The sequence below is a fragment of the Micropterus dolomieu genome, linkage group LG14, assembly GCF_021292245.1.
Source record: "Micropterus dolomieu isolate WLL.071019.BEF.003 ecotype Adirondacks linkage group LG14, ASM2129224v1, whole genome shotgun sequence".
Classification (NCBI taxonomy): domain Eukaryota; kingdom Metazoa; phylum Chordata; class Actinopteri; order Centrarchiformes; family Centrarchidae; genus Micropterus; species Micropterus dolomieu.
The window spans coordinates 9,921,103-9,942,228 of NC_060163.1; the positions used below are offsets into that span (position 1 = coordinate 9,921,103).

The following is a 21,126-nucleotide window of genomic DNA, read 5'->3' on the forward strand; positions in this document are numbered from 1 at the left end:
AACACTTTGTTCATTAAAGAAGCGAGAACACACGGAGCTTGGTGAGGCGGCATGAGTAACAGGCGAATCGCAGCTAAAAACAATACATCTGTGGTCAGATATGGTCATGTCCACTAAGTCCACAGAGGAAATGCTGACACCCAGGGTAAAAACCAAGTCCAGTGTATGACCGCGGTTATGTGTTTGCCCTTTGACATGTTGTTTCAAGTTAAAAGAAGTGGCCATATTTAAAAAGTCAGTTGCATTAACATTGTTGGGGTCATCAACATGAATATTAAAATCGCCACAAAGAACAATTCTGTCATAATTTAAAACCAGAGTAGATAAAAATTCAGGAAGTTCTGATAAAAATCCTCCAGGCGGTTTTGGGGGGCGATAAATTATGTGAGAACTTCAAAGGAGTTAAATTTATCACAGCGTACTTGATGACATTTTAAATTTTTCCTATACACGCTCACTAGCCCACCACCACGACCACTGACCCTCGGTTGACTAAAACAATCATATTGAGGCGGACACAGTTCAGCTAGCTGTTCTTCCTCTATGGCACTCACTACTACTTCTTCTTTCTTCCACTATTTACCTTCTCCTATCTTTCTTATCTACTACGACTCTTCTGTCACTTTCTCCAGTACCTGCATGCCTTCGTCAACGAGATCACCATCCTGGTTCCAGTGCTAAATGACTCCAAACATACTTTTGCCATTTACACTCCCGAGCGGACTAAACAGAGGTGGCCAATCAGATTGGCAGCAGCCACAGAGCAAGATATGCATGATTGGGTATGTACCAACCAACTGGGACTATCTGAAGACATCTCTAATGTACTGAAATAACCCTAGATTTATAAATGCATACCAATCTTCTAGATGTTCTAGAAGCCTTCAATATATACACACACATTTCTACCACATTTCTTTCTGTCTGATTACTTCTCATTGGTCTCTCCCTCGCTTTCAAATCCAATCTGTCTGCCTTTACCACCCCTGTCTCAAGCTGGCATTGTTGAGTTTGTCATGCTGCGACTCCAGGGAGATCCAGGGTCCTCCCTCCAAACAGGCCATCTGGTCCATCACCTGTAAAGGGGACATCTTTGTCAGTGAGCCCTCTCCTGGTCTGGAGGCCATGCCTTACCCCACACCATGTGACCAGATGTAAGAATAACCATCACTCACTTTAAAGTTCTGGTAGATGAGGATGTAAATAATTGTTTTTCTTTTATAATATGTGGCATGCTGTCTTTTTCCCTTAGACTTTATGAAGCTTCTTTTTTTCCCTTTGCACAGGTTCTGGCGGCAGGTTGGAGGTCACCTACGCGTGGTGGAGTGTAACAGTGTTGGCATAGTGTGGGGGATCGGCTACGACCACACTGCCTGGGTCTATACAGGCGGCTATGGAGGAGGCTTCTCCCAGGGAATGGCCAGCAGCACAGATAACATTTACACACAAGTGGATATCAAGAGTGTTTACATATATGAGAACCAGAGGTGGAACCCTGTCACCGGCTACACCAACAGGTAGAGTTCTCACTCCAGGCAACGCTGAGGGCAGTTTGTACTTTCACCGCTGGCATCTATAAATACATCTGTCTAGTTTATGTCAGTAAAATCTGTTGTTGAACTATTTGATTTCTTTGGTAGAAAAGTGCATCGTCTCACACACAAACACAGACATGTCCAGGCTGTGTGATATGTCGAGTGTCTACATAGACCCCAGGGAGTCTTGAAATTGGATTTTCACATTTAAGAACTGCTGTGAAATTGCAGTGACTACACATTTCTGTTTTTACTGTTTATACTTAACATCTCATGAAACTAATATGTGACAAATACTGTAAAATGCCACTCTCTAAGTCTACCTGTCACTGCTAATTGATGAGACTCCCAAGTTTTTCAAATTCAATTTTTTTGCTCCATACATCTAAACCTTTACCTTAAGATTGGCAAATAAACACAAGCATTACTCCTTCAGCTGAAGTACGTGTTGTTGAAAGTTTGATTTTGAAGTGTAAAGTCATGACTCAATGAAAGTGTTTGGTTGATTTTAGAGGGCTACCTACAGACCGCTACATGTGGAGCGATGCTTCAGGACTGCATGAGTGCACAAAAACAAATATGAAACCTCCCTCCCCTCAGTGGACATGGGTAAGTAAAGCTACACACACACACACACACACACACACACACAGGGAAATTGCCTGGGGTGATTTGAAACCAGTACTGGGGTGCACCATCACCATCCTTCCATTCTGACTACTGGTTTGGAAACTATAAATATTTGGTCTTGAATTATCACGGGCAAGGTGTGTACCCAAAAACACAGATGTGTTGACGTGGTTTCAATTCCCATATTGGCTGTTTTCAGGTGTCTGATTGGGCTGTCGACTACAGTGTCTCTGGGGGGACCGATAGAGAAGGCTGGCAATATGCAGCTGATTTTCCAGCGTAAGTTTCATTTACCATTCCTCAAACTCATCTACTGTCTCAGTTGGTTCAGACTATCCTGCCCTCATAGTTATGACCTTCATTTATTTCTTTTTTCCTATTATTCTTCCTTCCTCTTCCCCATCTCTCCATGCAGGTCATATCATGGCTATAAAACGATGAAGGACTTTGTGCGTCGCAGACGATGGGCCAGGTACTATAAAAACCAACACTGGCATATTGCTGTCTCCAATATATTTGTTCAGCAGGTACACAGTGCTCTGACAGTGCACTTGACATTTGCAGTTTTTGTTTGTGTAAGGTTTTTTTGAGTCAGCACAGACAGAGCAGACACAAAATCTGATCTTTAGTCCATGTTGGGGGAAAGAAAGTTTTCAGACCTTGCAGACTGTGGGATAATATATGGCTAACATATGGGTTTTATTCAGGTACAGATAACAGTAGTCCTGGGACATATGTATTTTGTCATATTGGTTTGTCAGTGGAGGTGGGTTTTCTGGCAGATTAGCTAATTAATTTTAGTTTGAATTATTCAGATTAGAATGATGATTATTTGGCATGAGTCCTTCAGCCCAAACCTGCTAAAGTGCATCTTATTGAAAGCTAGATCTTGACCAAGATGTTTTATGAACCCCACACATGAACAAACTTTTCTATAGAAATGGCTCGCCTTTTAGATTTATAAGGAAAGAGTGTTGATATAATTCTGACTTTAAATGAGAACATGCAGGTTATTGAGAAATCACTATGATCTGTTGGTAATATAATAATAATTATAATATTATAATATAATAATAATATACAACAAAATAAAGGTTTGTAAATGATCAACAGCAGAACTCACTATTTTCAAAATATGCTTGTTATTATCAGTCTCATGCACGTCCATTGGGAACTCCTGGCAATCATGCACCGAACATCACTCATAGTCTGACCACATTGACTGGGAATATTTAATCTTTAAACGTGATGAAAGTGTGGAGCACAATGTAGAACACAATAACACCAGTAAGTATGTAGGAACACACATTCAATGAGACTTAAGTCCATGAATCGTGCCCCAGTGCATTCCCAAAACACCTACTTGTACTACTACTACTACTACTACTACTACTACTACTATGTAACTGCACTCACATTGGTCAGCACTCAGCCAGTCATATGAATGCTGCTGATGGTTTCAAGTCTTTGGTTGAATAAACAGTATTATGTTAGACTGATATAAGCGGGTTAGCCTGAATTAGTTAAGCCACGTTTGAAGAACAGGGCTCTGGTTCTTTTGACACACCTCCCACTCCATCAGAATCTTTAGCTGCAGGTATTTCAGTGCTTCAGTGAGCATTGTGGTTTTCCTCCTTCACAGGAAGTGTAAATTGACCACCACAGGACCATGGCAAGAAATTCCGCCTATAGCACTGAGTGATGTGACCATCCTGCCGTGTGCAGCTCAGAGCAGCATGGACGTGGTTCCTCTGTGGGCAATCAGCAACAAGGGAGACGTGCTCTGCAGACTGGGAGTCACCGCACTGACGCCTGCTGTGAGTCACATTTACTGTATGCATGCAGGTTAAACACCATTTAGTGAGTCACCCACAAACATTCACAGAGCCATTTGCCTGTTAGCATTGCAACAGTTCAGGACGGCGTGTAGACTTCTTTCCTCATCTTTAGCCCTCATGGAGGCTTTTCTGAAAGTTATCATTCATGACTTTGATACAAAAATGCAGGAGAACATCATGCTTAATTCCTTTTGATAAATAGTTAAACATGGACAATGCTACTTCTGATACTTACAGTGTAGTCACAATAAAACAAATCTTGCTACTTGCTGTAACATCATCTTGTTGGTCTCTCAGGGATCCTCATGGCTCCACGTGGGAACTGACCAGCCTTTCAAGTCCATATCCATCGGGGCTGCCAGCCAGGTTTGGGCCATCGCCAGGGACGGTTCAGCCTTTTACAGGGGATCTGTCTCTTCACAGAGCCCAGCAGGTTAGTGGGAGAAACTGTGATATTTTGCGTGGTTGAACAGAGGATATCATTTGTGCCACAGTCACATTTGAATCAAAAACATTAACATTTACTTAAAAATTTGTAGGGATCGGGAAACAAAACTTGGCAGCCTCTGGTGCTGTAAATGATTTTCACTTAGAGAGTGCTATGTGTTTGTTTCTCCCTCTGCAGGAGACTGTTGGTACCACATCCCCTCCCCATCCAAACAGAAGCTGAAGCAGGTGTCTGTTGGGAGGACATCAGTCTACACCGTAGATGAAAATAGTAAAACGATTGCATTTGTATTCACAGCGTACATTTATGCAAACATTGATTTTAATAACCAGATACCTGATGTATCTGTTATCTCTGTTTCTTGGTAGACAAATTCTGATCATGTATCTGATGTGGCTACTTCCTGTCCAGGTAACCTGTGGTACCGGCAGGGTGTAACCCCTAGCTACCCTCAGGGCTCGTCCTGGGAACACATTTCTAATAATGTACGCAAGGTCTCCGTAGGACCCCTGGACCAGGTCAGTACCAAGATATCAGGACTGCATAATGGAACTTACTTTTATTATTTGTAGCTTCTATGAAAGTATACAACATTAATGAATGATCCAAATATATTTCTTGAAATTTATATATTTCGAGATGAATGTGTTGTCATATGAATCCTCCAAAATCCTCATAAGAAATAACATCTTGAGATTATAAACAATCCTTGCATGTGTTCGGTGGTTGATTTTTGATCTGTTCTTGTGTAGGTGTGGATCATAGCAGACAAGGTGCAGGGCAGCCACAGTCTAAGCTGTGGAACAGTATGCCATCGAATCGGAGTACAACCTATGGAGCCTAAAGGACAGTCGTATGACTACGGCATTGGGGTAAGGCACTAAAGAAACTAAACTGTATGAAAATGTTAGCACAGTATCTGCAAGTCTTGGAAAAACCTTAAAAAGCATTGAATTCAGTGTCTTCAAAAAAAGGTCTTAAATGGTCTTACAGTTAAGTTGCTTGCAAAAGGCTCTCAGGAGCAATTACACTAATTACACTAAAAGTGGGATAGTTTTGACGGTGGATTGTGCTGTCAGGAAGCTGTCCTGTTTTTGTGCTTAAAGCCGGATAGTAAATAGGTTTACTTGTAACAAACATAAGTGCCTGTCTTTTAGGGTGGATGGGACCACATCACAGTGAGAGGGAACTCCATGGAGCCACCCCGCGTCCGTCTTCCCTCTCTAACAGACCCGTCCGCCCCTGCCCCCCGAAGCCCCCTACCCCTCAGGAACACGGAGGTCAACAGCAATGCTGTGGGACACACTTAAACACGTATAGCTTTGTAGTAAATTTCTGTGTAAAAACACTTTTCACACTGTAGTAGCAGAAATGACAATTCAACTCCAGACTCTAGAGGGCGGCCTTTAGTCCACATCACTGCCCTCACTGTGACAAAAAGTTGTGATTTATGGACATTCAGAACAATCTTCAGTGTCTCCTGAATTTTGTTAATTTTACTAAGCATTCATCTCCTCAGTACGGGCATTTCTGTCTCATTCTTTTGTTATTGTTGTTTGTCTTTGTCACTGACACTGGACTTGATGGTCTTAATGCATTTAGTTTTATTTATTTATTAGGATGTGTTGTTTCTGTTAGTACCACATGTAAGGTGAAGGTAAAAGGGTGATTTTTTTTTTTTTTTTAAAGATAAGGGAAAAATATGAGTGTACTTAAATTACAGCTGCAGATCTTTTATTTTGTTCAAAATAAAAATGACATTTCATCTTTGTCTGCAGGCAACAGGTTCAACACATGTTCCAGCAGAGGGAAGCCATATTACTCTGGGAAAGCTCTTGCTAATGTGACACACCGCTGTAAAATGTTATTTCATAGACTGCAGAACAACATAGATGCAGCATCCCCCGTTAGTTTCTAATTTCTTAGGTTTCTGAAAGGTCATCGTGAAGCTTTCATTTGGGTTTATTGCATGTAACAACCCTGCCAATTGTTTGGAGACGTTTAGCAGCTGTAACAAGACCTGCACTGGCTTTATTTACCTGTGGTGGTTGCTGCTTGCCTTGTACAAACAGTTGAGCGATGTTTTTATAAAGGTTTTAATGTTCTGTTATTGTCATGGAGTATGTGCAATGGATAGTGTTGTAAATTAGGGGAAAATGTGGATTACTTGTAAAAGTCTTGTGGTTGAAATGCTAAAACTTGACCTTCCTCTTTCTCAGGAGAATGTTTGCATTTGCATGACGTCTACTTCCTTTTGAACAATGGTTGTAGAATGACTGAGCAGTGAGAAAAAAACAATAAAAAACACTATATTTTTGTTATAAATTTGTAAGATAATAGTATTATACAACAAGAATAGTGGTAATATATTAAGGTGGACTAGTGTCTGTGTTTGTCATAGATCAATTTAAATAGTTTTCCATTATTAAATATTCATTACCCCCACACACTGATGAATTACATCCGTTCAGGCATTTATTTATGTTAACAGCTGCCTAAATTCCCCCATATCATAATGTACTGTCTAAATATGATGCAGCAATTTGTAAATGTTATAAGTGTACAGAGATCTGACATTATTATCTGTGAATAACATACTGTAGCGTGCACCACATCAGTGCTGTTGACATTGTGGAGTACATTTCTCAAATGTTGTGTATGGTCAAAAATAACAGTCCTTGTCAATAAATAAATGTTTATTGATAATAACTCCTCAAATAGTTTATCTTCTCCTGTTTTTTTTGTCCTGCCTGGAGACACAAAAAGTCAAATAACAGACACTTTTAAACTTCATCTGGGCCTTCCAGCTATGGATGCACAACCTGTATGAAGAAACGTGAATTGTGCTCTCAAATTGGTAGTAGATTGTCCTTGTGAGCAAATAAGCAAACACACTTTATAGCTTCGACATTTCAACATTTAGCCCTGCAGCTTGCCTTTAGTCTCTGGGTGTGACAGTTATGACTAGCGGCTACGCTCAGCAGGTTTCTCAACAGAAAACAGAAGATGATCACAAGATAACACAGAAGTTCCTGCTCCGGCTCAAACTGTAGAAGATGAGAAATAAGAGACATAATGGTGAAAGATTAGCCCTTCCTTTCTGAGCACAATAACAAATTAGTCTTTTTACTCTTCATGACCATGATCCATCTGGTTGTCACTTTCCAGTCTGCAGTCTTTCTGTCTGCTAAGTGAATGGTCCTCAAATCACTCCATATTTTGCATGAAGGGCAAGTTCTAGAGAGCCCAGCTCTTGCTATGGTCAAGAATGGGTTTACTGTCAGAGGACTATAAGCTGGATCCGGTCCTTCTGACACAGATCCCAGAGTAGTGCGCCTGTAAGAACTGGATATCATTTGAGATTTAGCCCTAAAAAGTCTACACCCCCCTCTGCCTTGGACACAGCCTCCTGGTGGCTCTCCTGGTCTCCAATCCACCGTGCAGCCACGGTTAGCTGCGCTGGCTGAGGCTGTGCACGTGGGTGAGGTACTGTGTGAGATCGTCCTCCCCCTCCTCCTCCAGGTGCTGTTGGTAGCACTGAAGCAGCTTGGCAGCGCTGGCCTCTGAGGGGACCCCACCAGCAGGCAGGCAAGCCCCTGACATGTCCAGGATGATGGTGGTTAAGGACTTGATGTAATTCTTTGCAAGGGTCAGTGTCTCAATCTTGGACAGCTTCTTGTCAGTGTTGATGTGGGGGATGGCCTCGCGCAGTGCTTGGAAGGCATTGTTGAGTTTGTGCATGCGCTGGCGTTCCCGCTCGTTGCTCTCTAGTCGCCGGATGCTGCGTTCCTTGTTGCTGGAGCCACGTTGCCTGCGCCGTCGGCCTCCACCCACTCCTCCTTGACGCTTGCCATCCCCGGCCCTCAGCGACCCCCTCCAGGAGCCACCGATCCGGACCGAGGCCTCTGAGCCTTCCTGCTCACTGGAGCCAGGTTCTGGTTCTGTGTCTGGTTCCAGCTCTGGCTCAGGGTCAGACCAGGTCCTCCTGGATGGTTTCACAGCCTTCCCTTTGGACTTCATCCTGCTGCCTTCTTTACCCCTCTCTCTCTGACAGTGTAGATCTCACAGCTTCAACAGGCCTGGTGAAAAGAGAGGAATATTTGAGAGAGGAAGAAAAAACAGAACTTTTCTGAGTTATAGAAAAGTGGCACTTTAACATAAATTCAAAGTATTTTTATGCAGTCTTTTCCAAGACAGCCAGAAACCCGCAATTACTGAATAAGCCTCTCTCCAATTCAAACAGGCTTGCATCCTGTTGTATCTAATCAGCCTGATGCAGTGTGAAAACTCCACGATGTTGTCCTGTTAATCTACTCCTCTCTTATCCTCGTGGTCCTGCGATAATGCCCATGTCAAGGTTACACTTACAAAAACACAGAGACCAGCCAGCAGCACTCCGCTAATTCACCTCCAATGCTTTTCACCCTGTTTTAACCAGTAGATGTTCACTGGATGAATTAACTCACTTAAGTCTGCCATTATGTTGAAATTTGCTGTAACTTTAGTTGTGGATTTACCACAGTGGTTTCAAAGGAATGGGAATTTCTTTAAACTGTATTTTCAAGTATGCTAATGTTAGGATAATAACATAAAGCTGCTTTACATAAATTAATGACAACTCCACGGGTATTTCTCATCACCATCCTTTTCTCCTTCCCTCTGTATTTTCCTAACACAACCATAATCACCCCAACGGCAGTGTTGTAACTGATATGAGATAAACAGGCAAAATTCAGCTTAAGTTAATTCACTGCAGCAAATGATACACTTTGACCTCGAAAGTCAGTGAAACAGGACGACACGATTAAAAAAAAAAGCCTTACCTTTGATATTAAACTCACTTTTCTTCTCCTGAGTGTTTACCACAGAAAACTCGCCCGGGTGCAGCCGTCATTCAAAGCATAAAGTGAAAAGAGCAGAGAGCAGCGGATACACACACGCACGCAGACAACTGTCACATGTGCGCTACCTGTAGCTGACTGATGTACACGTAGCGCTGCTCAGCCAATCATAGAGCAGGCTCACTCCCTCCAGGGCACAACAGGCTGCTGCACAATGTCACAACACCACAAAAACGGTGTGGTTTTAGGGATTACTGCTGTGTTCTTACTGGGTTTGTGCAAAAATGGTTGGCTGCATGCATTAGAAAAGAAAGGAATTTAATGAAAGATTTTACCATATTATTTGATAGTCTCGTGGAACCACATTTCAGATCATTCTTTAGATTAAATAAAAGTAGCAACACTGCACTATAAAAAGTAAAATCAGGACAAGTAAGCATCAGCAACATAATCTATACAAAATATTAACCCAGCTCAATTCTTGTCATTACTGCTGATGCTTTAAGCAGTCGGCTACTTTAATGTTGTAGTTGGTTGAGGTGGAGCTGCTTAATATATAATGTTTGGTAGTTTAATATGTATCAATGCATTGTTTTTTAAAAACTGATCAATTGTTTTGTGTAACTGTACAGCTATTAAATAAATGTACAATACTTTCCACAGAAGTGGAATGGAAAGTAACATACAATGCATGACAATGCAATTTTGGGATTAAAAATAATGTCAGGGAGTGATATAGATGGTGGATTGCATAGCTGGTATCACTGCAATATTTAAACAATGTAAAGAGCAACATTGGCCCTATCTGTAATATGATTAAAAATGTCTTTCCATGTCCAAAATAAAATTTCAGTCAAAGTGTAAATGTGCCATTGTGCCACTCTACTACATACTGCTCCACCACAACATGTCCCAAGTGAAGTATAGTATTTTATTCTTCACTGTTCCTGAGCTGAATATAGATATTTCATATATATAACTATATTTATATTAGTTTGACCTCTTGTAAGGAGTATAATAAGATAGTTACCAGAGTCAGACACATTGCATTTTCGTTCCTCGTCCTCCTTTAACTCCAAGCAGTTAACATAATTTCCATTGTGGCTTATCACCTTCCGCTGCTTCATTTGAATACAGTCCTCCAGGCTACACTTGAATGTCTCATTTAAACTTTGTCACATTAGGCCTATTTACTTTTTACCAGACAAACTGTTTTAACCTTTTTGCGTTTTCCGTGACAGTGTAATTTAGACCACTGGATGCTGTCAAGCTATTTAAACTGAAACAAAGATACCAAACAAACAAGGACAGAACAAACATAATTAACCTTTTTGAATAATCACCATCACACCCCTTTAACACTCGTATGTGTGATCTGCAGTAATTCCACCTTGTCTATTTGACCTGGGGGCCCAAACACAACTGTTGGCAGTTGGCATTATTGCCCTTTCCTACTGTGATAGATAGGTCAGTAGAGATAGGGTGGTGTCATGACAGTGAGTTAAACTGACTGATTATAGTTAAATCATGTGTCACAGCATGTTTTATGGTAATCAGAAACACCACACAGTCTCTTGAAACATTTCTAAACTCTCTAAGTCTTTTATGTTTTCCATATCTTAAACTACCAAAAGATACAAAGAATATGAAATATATTTAAAAATCCAACTGTATATATATTAACTTCTTACAATTAAGACACGATTAAATGGAATTCTTATAAGTTCAGTTCTCTAAAGTACTAACTCAGAAAAAGTAGCTGTTTTAGGCTTCTAGTTCTGCTCTCTGTATGTATCATTTTGTTTTTTATGTGTTGATAATCTGGCTTTATAATCTGTTATATGTCATAGACCAACTAACTGGATTTCTTCTTAAATGTTTCAGAAATGCATCTAAGTACAGTATTTGAAACAACAAAGGTTTTAATGCTAATGGCAACACAGGAACACAGTAGAGCTTGTTCTTCCTATGAATGTTTACATCGCTTTTACGATTTATTCTAAAGTTGTAATTTTCATAACTAAACTAAAAGGCCTTCCTTAAATGTCTTTTAGTGTAGCCATGTTGAGACACTCCGCGAAAGCCACAAGCAAGCTAGCTGCTAGAAAGCTCAGCTTAACAAGAAAATGTAGCATCAGGGAAGGGGAAATGTATTTAATTATAAATTAATATTTTTGTTAGTTCAGTTTCTGCCAGAATAGAGAGCTTTCCTTTTTAATGCAATAATTTTGAAGCTACGTGGTACGTTAGCTTAAAGGAAAACCTGTGATAGCAAAAAACTGTTTTCCTTTAAAAAATGCCGTCCTATAGAATATAACACTGAATGTCAGGAATGTATAATAATAAACAATAATGTACAGGTGTGAAGCTCCCAGCTATAGTGGCAAGCAATTTTAGCTTTTGGTGTCCTTGAACAGCTTGTGTGTGTGTGTGTGTGTGTGTGTGTGTGTGTGTGTGTGTGTGTGTGTGTGTGTGTGTGTGTGCATGCGCGCGCGTGTGTGTCCTGCCAGGTTTCCTTTCCTCCTCAGGTACACTGTATCTAATCAACCAAACCTCGCTGATGCTGGCTTTGTGGAAACATTATCTATTACTTTTAGTTTGTTCAGTTTCTGCCTCCATTGGCCCTAAGGCTTACACTGTTTATTTAGTCGCAGCCGCTGATAAATTCTGAGCTGAATACACTTCAGTAATGAGGCAAGCAAACAGGGCCTCTACAAGCATGTTCTGTTTGTGCAAAACAAACTACATAAACAACATTATACTCCTTGTTTTACAAGATTAACCTGGGATTTCAGACACAGATGACAATTTATTAAATGAAATTTATTGGAATTGACAACACTTATGTTCCCGTTTCACAGCTGAGGTCAAAGGACACAACCTGGCACAAAAAAAGGAGCTTAGCCAGCCAGTGACCGTGTCATACCAACAACTGTGAAAGCTGAATGCACTGTCACTCAGTGCTGCGTGGCTGTGATGTCACAAACGCCAGGTGCTTCGAATCTATTTGGAGCAGAGAGGGGAAAAAAGCCATTAAAATCCCTGACTCATCATAAAACAGGAGGGAGATGAGTTAGAGGTGAGGAGGACGAGATCTGGACGATTAGTCAGTTTTTCCATTAGGCCAAAGGCTGTCTGGCTGAAAGAAAAACAAGTGTGGATGTCACATTAGGCCATGGTGACAATGAGATGGCCTTTAGCTGAAGGCAGACGATTTGATAGAAAGGCTACCACCATAGAAATCAGCACCTACAACTCAATATGTGTGTATGTGTGTGTCACTAACCCTCTCTAATCTCACAGCTCAAGGTCTGACTCAGTGACATGGGTGAGGAAGAGGAACCTTTGGGACAGAAAGAAATGCTCTGGCCTGGGCAGAGCAGTGCAGCTTTGTGTTGTCAGGGAAAGGGTGTAGTGCTGTGATACCGAGTGTCTGACACACTGAAAATGGCAGTTCTTCTCCAAAGCTGAGAAGTCGTCTTCCCACTCCAATCCTGCAGGAAAAACCAACCACACACACAGTTAGTGATAACAAAGTGCCAACAGCCTGGAGCATCTGGGTTTAGCAGGACTAAACAAATTGTTTATTGCCACACCCCAATCTTGTTATATTGTAAGCCACATTTAGTGTCAAAATATTACCTTATTTATCACTAAGTTACAAAATGCAACACCATCACACGTTTTTTTTAACAAATATAATCCTTCAATCCGAAATGTCTTTCTTTTTAAATAGTAACTCCTGATGAATAATCCCTCCTGACATCATGTTGCAACATGCTGCTTCACCAAGAAATATACACTCCAGTAAAATTCCTGCATTGAAAATGTTACTTTAAAAGTATTTTAAGGAAAATGTATACTAGTATATACTCTTTAACCACACAGGTGTACTTGCTTTCAGCAGGTGTTTCTGCCTCTGGAGCTGTTACCACTACCATAATTATTATTTTACATCTCTATGTTGAACTTGTATTGTGCTCCCGTGCAACTCAAACAGATATACTTAGTTATTTTCCACCAGTGCACCATTGTCAGCAGTAACGTTCAGTATGCACAATATGTAGTTAATGGGATAATTGTAAATTAAGAGTACCACTGTCTTCTAATGTGACCTCTGGCAGGTTGCAGGAATAGTTGCTTGACAGAGATGTGTGGGGCCCAGGGTGCAGCTCCAAGGTGGGACTCTCCTAAGAATAGTAAGAGTGGACAGTCAGTTGTAATCAAACAGGAAACAAAGGTGTCAAAGCCTCAGATTGGATTGGTAGCACAATCAGTAATTATTCAACCCGCATATGCCCGGTGTGTAACAAAGCCCAAAACCCACCAAGCCACAGGAGGACAGTACCTGATCGAACAGGTAGAGCGTGACATCATCATTAAAGCACACAGTCTTCCTCTTTTTTACATTCTTGTCCCTCCCAGACAATACGCCTGGAGCATTGTAGATTTGACAGGATTTCAGAAGACTTTTAAGGTTGCATGTGTTCAAATTGTGTCTGCTAACAAGCTCATGTTGAATCCCTTTAGAGTTGGTGTTGGGATCGTGGGGCCAGTGGGCAGTGAAGTTTTTCAAATCACTTAGCACATTGTTATCACTGATATGCCAACCAATATCCCCTACAGACGTCCTACAATCCACAGCGTGGCAAGTGTCACCAAAAAGTTGAGGCGGTATGTCGTCATCACAGAAGATGATAAAGCTATTATGCCGATCCGTTGTGACAGTGTCCTGCGGGGTCACAATGTTTAAATTATTTTTGAACAAACTCAAAACGTCCTGCATATTTAAAATAAGTCTCGTCCATGGGGCCATCTTTGAGCACTGTGGGACAAATGAAGCTAAAGAAGTGAATGCTGAATGATGCATGGGCCCCTCCGGAAGACAGCAATGTCGAGGGGGGATAGAGAAGGGTGGGGGCCATGTTACCAAGCTTGATCTGCAGTCACTGGTCCTCCATAACTTAGGGGCTGCATTTCCTTTTTGATCAAGGATACAGACGCAGGTGATTGGCTGCAGCTCCTCATCAGCCTGAGTCATCTGACCTGAGGACATCAACATCTGGAACTCTTCGTCCCTGTGTGAATAATTCATAATGACTCATTGAAACTTTGTTGTATTTAAATTGGTTCTGTTCAACATCACAAGTAAAGTAAGTAGGTTTTTGGCTCACTGAGAGATTATTACTGACATCTTGGATGTGCTAATTTTTCTGTTTAACCACCACAAAAGATAATTTGGCTTGTTTACAACCTGTCTGATTGTCAAACCACTTATGTTTTTTACCCCCTCAGACTACACTGCAGCGATGTAGATGCGTTCACAGATTATTACCATAAACAATTTACTTTAGTGAGTGCAAAGTTATCAAACCTAATAGAAATGATGGCCAAAAATAGCACCCAAGTTGTATTAAACCAGAATTATGCTATTAGCACTATTGTTATTATAATGTGGCAATGGCCAACTTAAACCGGCTATATTCAATAGTGTTACAATAACAACATATCAAATGACAATTTGAAAAGGGTTTGCTCATAGTGATGAACCTACAGTGAATTATCACCTGAATCAGCTCACAGCATTACTGTTTTGATTCACTCACAGCTCTCATAGAGTCGTTCCGGCCACAACAGACAGCCTTGAGTGAAAATGCCCTAAAAACATTTTGTAGACTACCTGTTCAGCAGACAAACACAGTTAGCAAATAGCTGGTGAACATAATAGAGCATTTAGCAGCTTAAGAGACAGATATTTCCCCTAGAAGTTGGTGGAGACCAAAAACAGAGATAAAGGTGAGTGACTATTGGAAACACAACTAAATGACGATGTTTCCCAATAAATGCTGGATGTGTAAATTAGCAACTGTTTGGTAACAGTTTTTGATATCAAATTAAAATGTGTTGATTTATCAACGTTGTGTTCACAACTTGTTTTTGCTGCTGCTAAGTGGCCAAAAACAGATCAGCTGTTCAGGTTAAAACTTAAGAAAACCTCATGGTAATAGTCAAATACATATGAGACTGCTTGTTTTTTCAAACCTTGTCTGAATCCAACAGCCATGCTGACTGTGTTAGTTGTAGAGGACTAATATTTAGCTTGGTTTGCCCAGCTTGGTTATGACTTACAGTAGGGAAATCTGTAAGTAACAGTTACATCTGAGGAGTGACCAATATAATAGTGACATGAGCTACCACAATTTGTAAATGGCGTATATCAATAGAAATATTGTGTCAATACTCAACAGTGTCAATGTCATATACCACTGAGAATGAGGTATTTAGTATTCAGGCACAAAATGCCTTTTTCAATATAATGCTTATGAGTGAGTGTTTCGTGTCTGGTCAAAGGGCACTTGGTTGGTGGTTTGGGGATGGAGCCTGTGTAGGCTGAGTTATTACATGGGCTCCACAATATGAAGTTCACACAATTCAACAAGCATAAAGTTTAACCAAAGATGATGTGTAGGCTTTGTCTAAAGATAATACCCTCTTACACACAATATCATTCCATTTCACTGGACATTTTAAGGAGTCTGCTGCAGTGCACAAAAAGCCCTTGTCTGTTAACAACAGGATGTACTAAAACTGATTTGTCAGCCTTTGTCCATTGGATGAAGCAGTGTACGCACAAGTGCGCGCATGCACAAAAACACATACATTATTTGGCCACTCAATCCTGAGCCTGAATAAATATCGGGGCCCATCCATCCGCGGAGACAAAGACGCAATAGGAAACTTTTACCGCTCTGTAGTAACCAAGCAACCGCTGGATGAGTGACTCAGGAAAGGAAGAGAGGAGCTGACTCACAGCAGCTGTGACGTAAAGGATGTAAAAAGACACACATACACATACCACTGTATGGTCTCAAACGCACAAAAACACCCTTATGCAGTAGGCCATGAAGCCTGTAATCTGCCCTGTTTCAGGTAAATGAACATCTTACTCAACAGGTGGAGGGGCTCAGAAGAAAGACAGATTATAACCTATTTAACTTTTCCAAACAGCCAATACACATCCAGACAACCTCAAGTCCCACCGCCATAAACACAGACAGACCATCAAACACAGGGATGAAAAATTTTAAATCATACCGTTTCTTGATTCCTTTGTCACTGCAGCTCCTTTTAGAAAGCCAATTCAAACCATCCAATGAAATCACCAACATAGCTCCATCCCTGAAGTATTTTAACTCTGTAAAAAGAAAGAAAGCAAACATGGTTATGAACTGATATGCATTGCTGAAAATCTTGCTGCATCATGACGCTGCAAAATGCATTGCAACACACTTAATCTCTCTGCATCTGCCATGCGTGACACCAGCACATTTTTCCTACCTTGCATCCTGCGAGCCCCACTCATTCCCCCGGCTATTAATGCGCGACAGAAACCTCATTGAGGGCACCAAAAGAGACAAGCTAAACGTATGGACAGAGAGAGGAGATAGAGAGATGCACAGAAAAAGAGAGGAGGGAGGAGGGGGAATCAGACGGGATAGCGAGTGAATGAAGGATGGGGGGAAATGAAATAAGGGGAGTAGATCAGAGGAGGTGAGAAAGGAGATGAGGACAAATAAAGGACAAAGAGCTCATATTTACAGTACACTTCCTGGAGGCTGCCAGCCTTTCGGCAGCGGCACAGTGGAAGATGGGGATCAATAACTTATCTGTTTTAATGTAACACAACTGCCTGAATGATTCACAGCAGAGCGGATGTTACAGTAACATACATACACATACCTGTGTGGTTAAAACAGTAAGATTGGCAGCTGTTATGCACTTCACATATTAAACACTTCTTTTGGTGTCAAGGTTGTGGACTCACAATCAACAATGTTGTATTTGTCTTTTAGGGAGCTTTTATACACAGTTTGGTTTTGATAATAATAATAATAATTTGGTTGTAATATGTTATGTGCATTAACCATTAATGTCTGTGAAGGTTCTCAGTCATCCAGGTCAAAGTTGTCCAAGGAAGGTTAAGGTCAATACGAACTGGACTTGGTTGAAGACACTTAAAGACGTTTCGTCCATCATCCGACAGACTTCTTCAGTTCCGACTGACTGGTAGATCAATTCAGCTATTTTTCCGACGTTTTTCAAGATTATTGATACAGCTGTTTCGTTAGTTCTCCTGTTGTTACGGTTGTTGGAGTCACCCGGCCAAGTCTAAACGACCATCTATGGCATCTTCACCTGTGGCCAAAAGAGAAATCTAATTTTACTGAACAAGTTATTTATGTACACAAAGGATGAGTGAGTCGGCACAATGGCATTTCACTGTACTTATACGTGTGACAATAAACTTGAACTTACAAAAGGTGACGTCCTTCACGGCCCTTGGTGGACCAAGCCGTTCCACTTTGGGAACCACTGATCTCCATCTCCCCATATTTGTTGTCTGGTAAAAACAGACTCTGTCAAGCTGTATGTGCAGGTGACGTTTGAAAAAGTGAATCCTTGAACCTTCTGCATGTGACTTCCATTGTACTTTTGGGCGAAATGTTTGGGAAGCCTCTCAGTCCATAATTTTGGTGCATGGTCTCACAGTGAACAATAACTCCCTCTAGGGGTTGCAAGCAGAATAGCAAGCAGCAGCAGCCAGTACTGGGGCAAATGAGAGAACTGCAGCAGAGCTCCAACACCATAATGAAATGCTGCTATGTACACATTTAACTACAACTGTTGCTACCAATGATGCAGCTATTACAACTTTTACTAATAGATAAGGAAATATTGCTCATACTTTATCATTACTATTTCAGTATATATTACTACCATCCCTACTTCTATTGTTCATGATCCTTTACTTCTGCTGCTATTGCTGTTGTACTGTAATGTTATTTATCATCATCACTGTCTCATGTAACTTCCAATCAGCCACATTTATTAAGAAGTTCCCGCTGGTATAGTCCTCCCCCTGGCAACAAAATCACTGATGCTGGAGTTCTGCTTTCCACACCCAGACAGCATCAGGATGTTGTTCCCAGAAGGCAACAATGTCACCATTCAGTCCATCTCTGGTTCCCAAGAGAGGGGACATGACAAGAGAAAAGAGATGTAGAGATGGACAGATGGTGTTTTTATTGAGAATGAGGAAGGTGATCCCATTTCTCTTCTCCTCATTTTGCTTTTTGCCACCTCCCCCCACCTCTGTACAAAATGTTGTCCTCTGAGAGGCATCGTGTCACCCAGCAACGTGCACCCATGGATCCATATCAGGTCAGCCAGGGCACTCGGACTGCTTGCAGTCCAGTGTTTTGACATAGTCAACTCTTTTTTCACTGGACTTAGCAGTACATATGAGGATGTGATACAGTCCCTGAGCTGAAAGCCGTCTCCCGGGCACAAAATGTGAGCTTGTTTGTCTGTTCCACTTTCTATTTTCACATTGGGGTAATGATTGATGTGTGCTCATAATCTGATGTCTCAAAAATATCTGCATCCAAATATCAGATGAAAGAGTGATACGTCTTTGGTTTCAGGCCTTCTACTGACTGGGAAGAAGCCGAGGAAGCATAATTGATGTGTTTTATTATCTGTTGTAGTTTATTTAAGCGAGATACAGAACTCGATATCATTTCTCCACTGATCTGCTCTGCGCCTTTAGCCAGAGGCGTGTGCTGAAAGCCATCAAGCTAGTTAATTTGGTTTCCAACCAGCCAGTGATCCAACTCTTTCGTCTGCCTCAACAATTTGCTGCAGCTTACAGGGAAACCTGACCTCACGGGTATCAACAGGCGAACTAGAGCAAAGAGTGTGTCTGTTGTGCTGAAGAGGGTGAGAACAAGCTCAAGCACTGAGGCGACAGTTCAGCTTGAATTTTTTAAAGAATTGTTTTCGTCTCACTCTAGCCTACTGCTCTGATTGAGCTATAACGTGCACATTGCATGCCAGAAAAAACTGTAGAACTATCCTTTTACACTGCAAGCGCAGAATCATCCTATCCAGCCGGCAGACGGTGAGTGACACCAAACAATCCGTGAGGGGAGGGTAATTGGAGATCATTGGGATTATTCTGAGCATGCAGAATACACCATGCTAAGTGCCTGAGGAGGAACATATGGAGTCCCACGCCAAAGGAATGGGGCACTGCAAAGCTTTATGGGTAACATGGGGAAGTGAAACATCCAGTCAGGACACCAATAGTGCTGTTTGCAGCCTTTATTTGGACACAACAGGGTCTCGTGGCTGCAGAGGGGAGGCGCTGAGAGGAAGTGAAATGTGACACTAAGATGACAACATACAGAGTGGTAAATATGTCACTGTTGTGTACATATTTATTTAAGGTGGCTTAACCAGTGATAAAACTGCAATGACCACTGTCATAAGCACATAAAGTAAGACAGGGAACTTTTTTGCTGCCTTTACATTTTAAATGATAGAAGCCAGCGCTGGATCTGGTTGTGAATTGAAGGACTAATCTGTTGCAGATCAGCACTAGCTGTGCTGCACAGCGGTGAGCCCTGCCATAAACTCCCTTTGTAGGGAGAAAATTCTTTTCTCTTAAGCGGGAGATTATAGGGTCTTAAAGGTGTTTGCTGACAGAGTGTCTTTAATATGATGACATAAATGTGTAATCCATCTCAGATCGCTGGCGGAGTATTTATGAGCCTCTGTTGACAGCAGTACACCTGCTCCTCCCCAGTCCAGACCTGGGAACACTGCCCGCCTGAACTAGCACCGCTGCTGCCAAGGGCACTGCCATATTGGGAAAAGTGTGTGTGTGTGTGTGTGTGTGTGTGTATGAAAAGGTGTAGGGAGACACAGACAGAAGGAGACACAGCTGTGTGAGGAGGGTGGGTCAGTGTTGGTGGGAGGATTTGGTCGGGTGGGGGAATGTAGGGTGAGTAAGTCTATCTTTACTCATTTCCTGATGCTATAAGAACATGAGATCACTGATAGTCATTTATTACTCCATCATTCACCATATAGAATCCATTTCGTGACAGAGGGAGAAATAAATATCTTGTTTACACAAAGTGTGTCTGACCAGGCAGAACAGGACCCTGGTGAAAGTCAAAAATTAAAGTGTTGGCACACAAAGGTGGTACCACACACTGACCAGACAGTCTGCTGGATGCAGAAGGCGTATCAATGTATTCATTATTCCGCAATCATTACCAAACAAGTAGGGTATGCACATACAGTATGATCGATCAAAATGTGGAACCGAGAATTTGCACACTCGAAAGCTCTCGTGGATTTATGTTACACATTTTGACATTATGAGTTATTAATTCACTAAACACAAGTCCTGAAGTTCTGCAAAATGCAAAGACAGCAACATTTTGTTGAATAAAACATTTTAACTTAAATAATACACATCAACATACTTAGAGAAATCTGTTATAGTAGAGAATGCATTTTTGTACAATAAGCTATTTCTATATACAATATACAGTGGGTACGGAAAGTATTCAGACCCCTTTAAATTTTTCACTCTTTGTTTCATTGCAGCCATTTTCCAAAAATCAAAAAAGTTCATTTTATTTCTCAGTAATGTACACTCAGCACCCCATCTTGACAGAAAAAAACAGAAATGTAGAAATTTTTGCAAATTTATTAAAAAAGAAAAACTGAAATATCACATGGTCATAAGTATTCAGACCCTTTGCTCAGTATTTAGTAGAAGCACCCTTTTGATCTAATACAGCCATGAGTCGTTTTGGGAAAGATGCAACAAGTTTTTCACATCTGGATTTGGGTATCCTCTGCCATTCCTCCTTGCAGATCCTCTCCAGTTCTGTCAGGTTGGATGGTAAACGTTGGTGGACAGCCATTTTCAGGTCTCTCCAGAGATGCTCAATTGGGTTTAAGTCAGGGCTCTGGCT

The 21,126-nt window shown here is 41.2% G+C and overlaps 3 protein-coding genes across 9 annotated transcripts in view; 1 reads left to right on the top strand and 2 right to left on the bottom strand.

The window, feature by feature from the left end:
- The window catches only part of tecpr1a (tectonin beta-propeller repeat containing 1a), a 35,809-nt gene extending 28,635 nt beyond the window's left edge, over window positions 1-7,174 (top strand). For 3 of the 4 annotated variants that reach the window (XM_046068316.1, XM_046068315.1, XM_046068317.1), the window contains 13 exons: window positions 633-782; window positions 997-1,154; window positions 1,287-1,517; window positions 2,048-2,144; window positions 2,365-2,444; window positions 2,581-2,637; window positions 3,808-3,982; window positions 4,301-4,436; window positions 4,629-4,721; window positions 4,863-4,969; window positions 5,204-5,323; window positions 5,609-5,731; window positions 6,230-7,174. In XM_046068316.1, the coding sequence (XP_045924272.1) occupies window positions 633-782; window positions 997-1,154; window positions 1,287-1,517; window positions 2,048-2,144; window positions 2,365-2,444; window positions 2,581-2,637; window positions 3,808-3,982; window positions 4,301-4,436; window positions 4,629-4,721; window positions 4,863-4,969; window positions 5,204-5,323; window positions 5,609-5,731; window positions 6,230-6,298 (1,596 nt within the window). In that variant the 3' untranslated portion in view covers window positions 6,299-7,174. Of the gene's footprint in view, window positions 1-632; window positions 783-996; window positions 1,155-1,286; window positions 1,518-2,047; window positions 2,145-2,364; window positions 2,445-2,580; window positions 2,638-3,807; window positions 3,983-4,300; window positions 4,437-4,628; window positions 4,722-4,862; window positions 4,970-5,203; window positions 5,324-5,608; window positions 5,766-6,229 lie in introns of all 4 variants that reach the window. The other variant, XM_046068318.1, reaches the window with a different exon arrangement.
- Window positions 7,130-21,126, bottom strand: part of bhlha15 (basic helix-loop-helix family, member a15) — an 18,619-nt gene continuing 4,622 nt past the window's right edge. Inside the window, exons 1-2 of one of the 3 annotated variants that reach the window (XM_046068323.1) lie at window positions 9,293-9,462; window positions 7,130-8,530 (exon numbers count right to left, since the gene is read on the bottom strand). In XM_046068323.1, the coding sequence (XP_045924279.1) occupies window positions 7,902-8,471 (570 nt within the window). In that variant the 5' untranslated portion in view covers window positions 8,472-8,530; window positions 9,293-9,462 and the 3' untranslated portion in view covers window positions 7,130-7,901. Of the gene's footprint in view, window positions 8,531-9,274; window positions 9,463-21,126 lie in introns of those variants that run through there. The other 2 variants (XM_046068322.1, XM_046068324.1) reach the window with 2 other exon arrangements.
- LOC123982647 lies at window positions 12,097-17,785 on the bottom strand. Of its 2 annotated transcripts, none has more exons than XM_046068321.1 (6): window positions 17,609-17,785; window positions 17,218-17,488; window positions 16,388-16,487; window positions 13,641-14,370; window positions 13,389-13,482; window positions 12,097-12,786 (listed from the first exon to the last, which is right to left on the bottom strand). In XM_046068321.1, the coding sequence occupies exons 3-6, from the start codon at window positions 16,459-16,461 to the stop codon at window positions 12,590-12,592; spliced, it is 1,095 nt and encodes a 364-aa protein (XP_045924277.1). In that variant the 5' UTR covers window positions 16,462-16,487; window positions 17,218-17,488; window positions 17,609-17,785; the 3' UTR covers window positions 12,097-12,589. The 2 variants fall into 2 exon arrangements, with proteins under 2 accessions (XP_045924277.1, XP_045924275.1); XM_046068319.1 differs by lacking the exons at window positions 17,218-17,488; window positions 17,609-17,785 and adding an exon at window positions 16,631-16,973 and having other exon boundaries at window positions 12,097-12,431; window positions 12,579-12,786.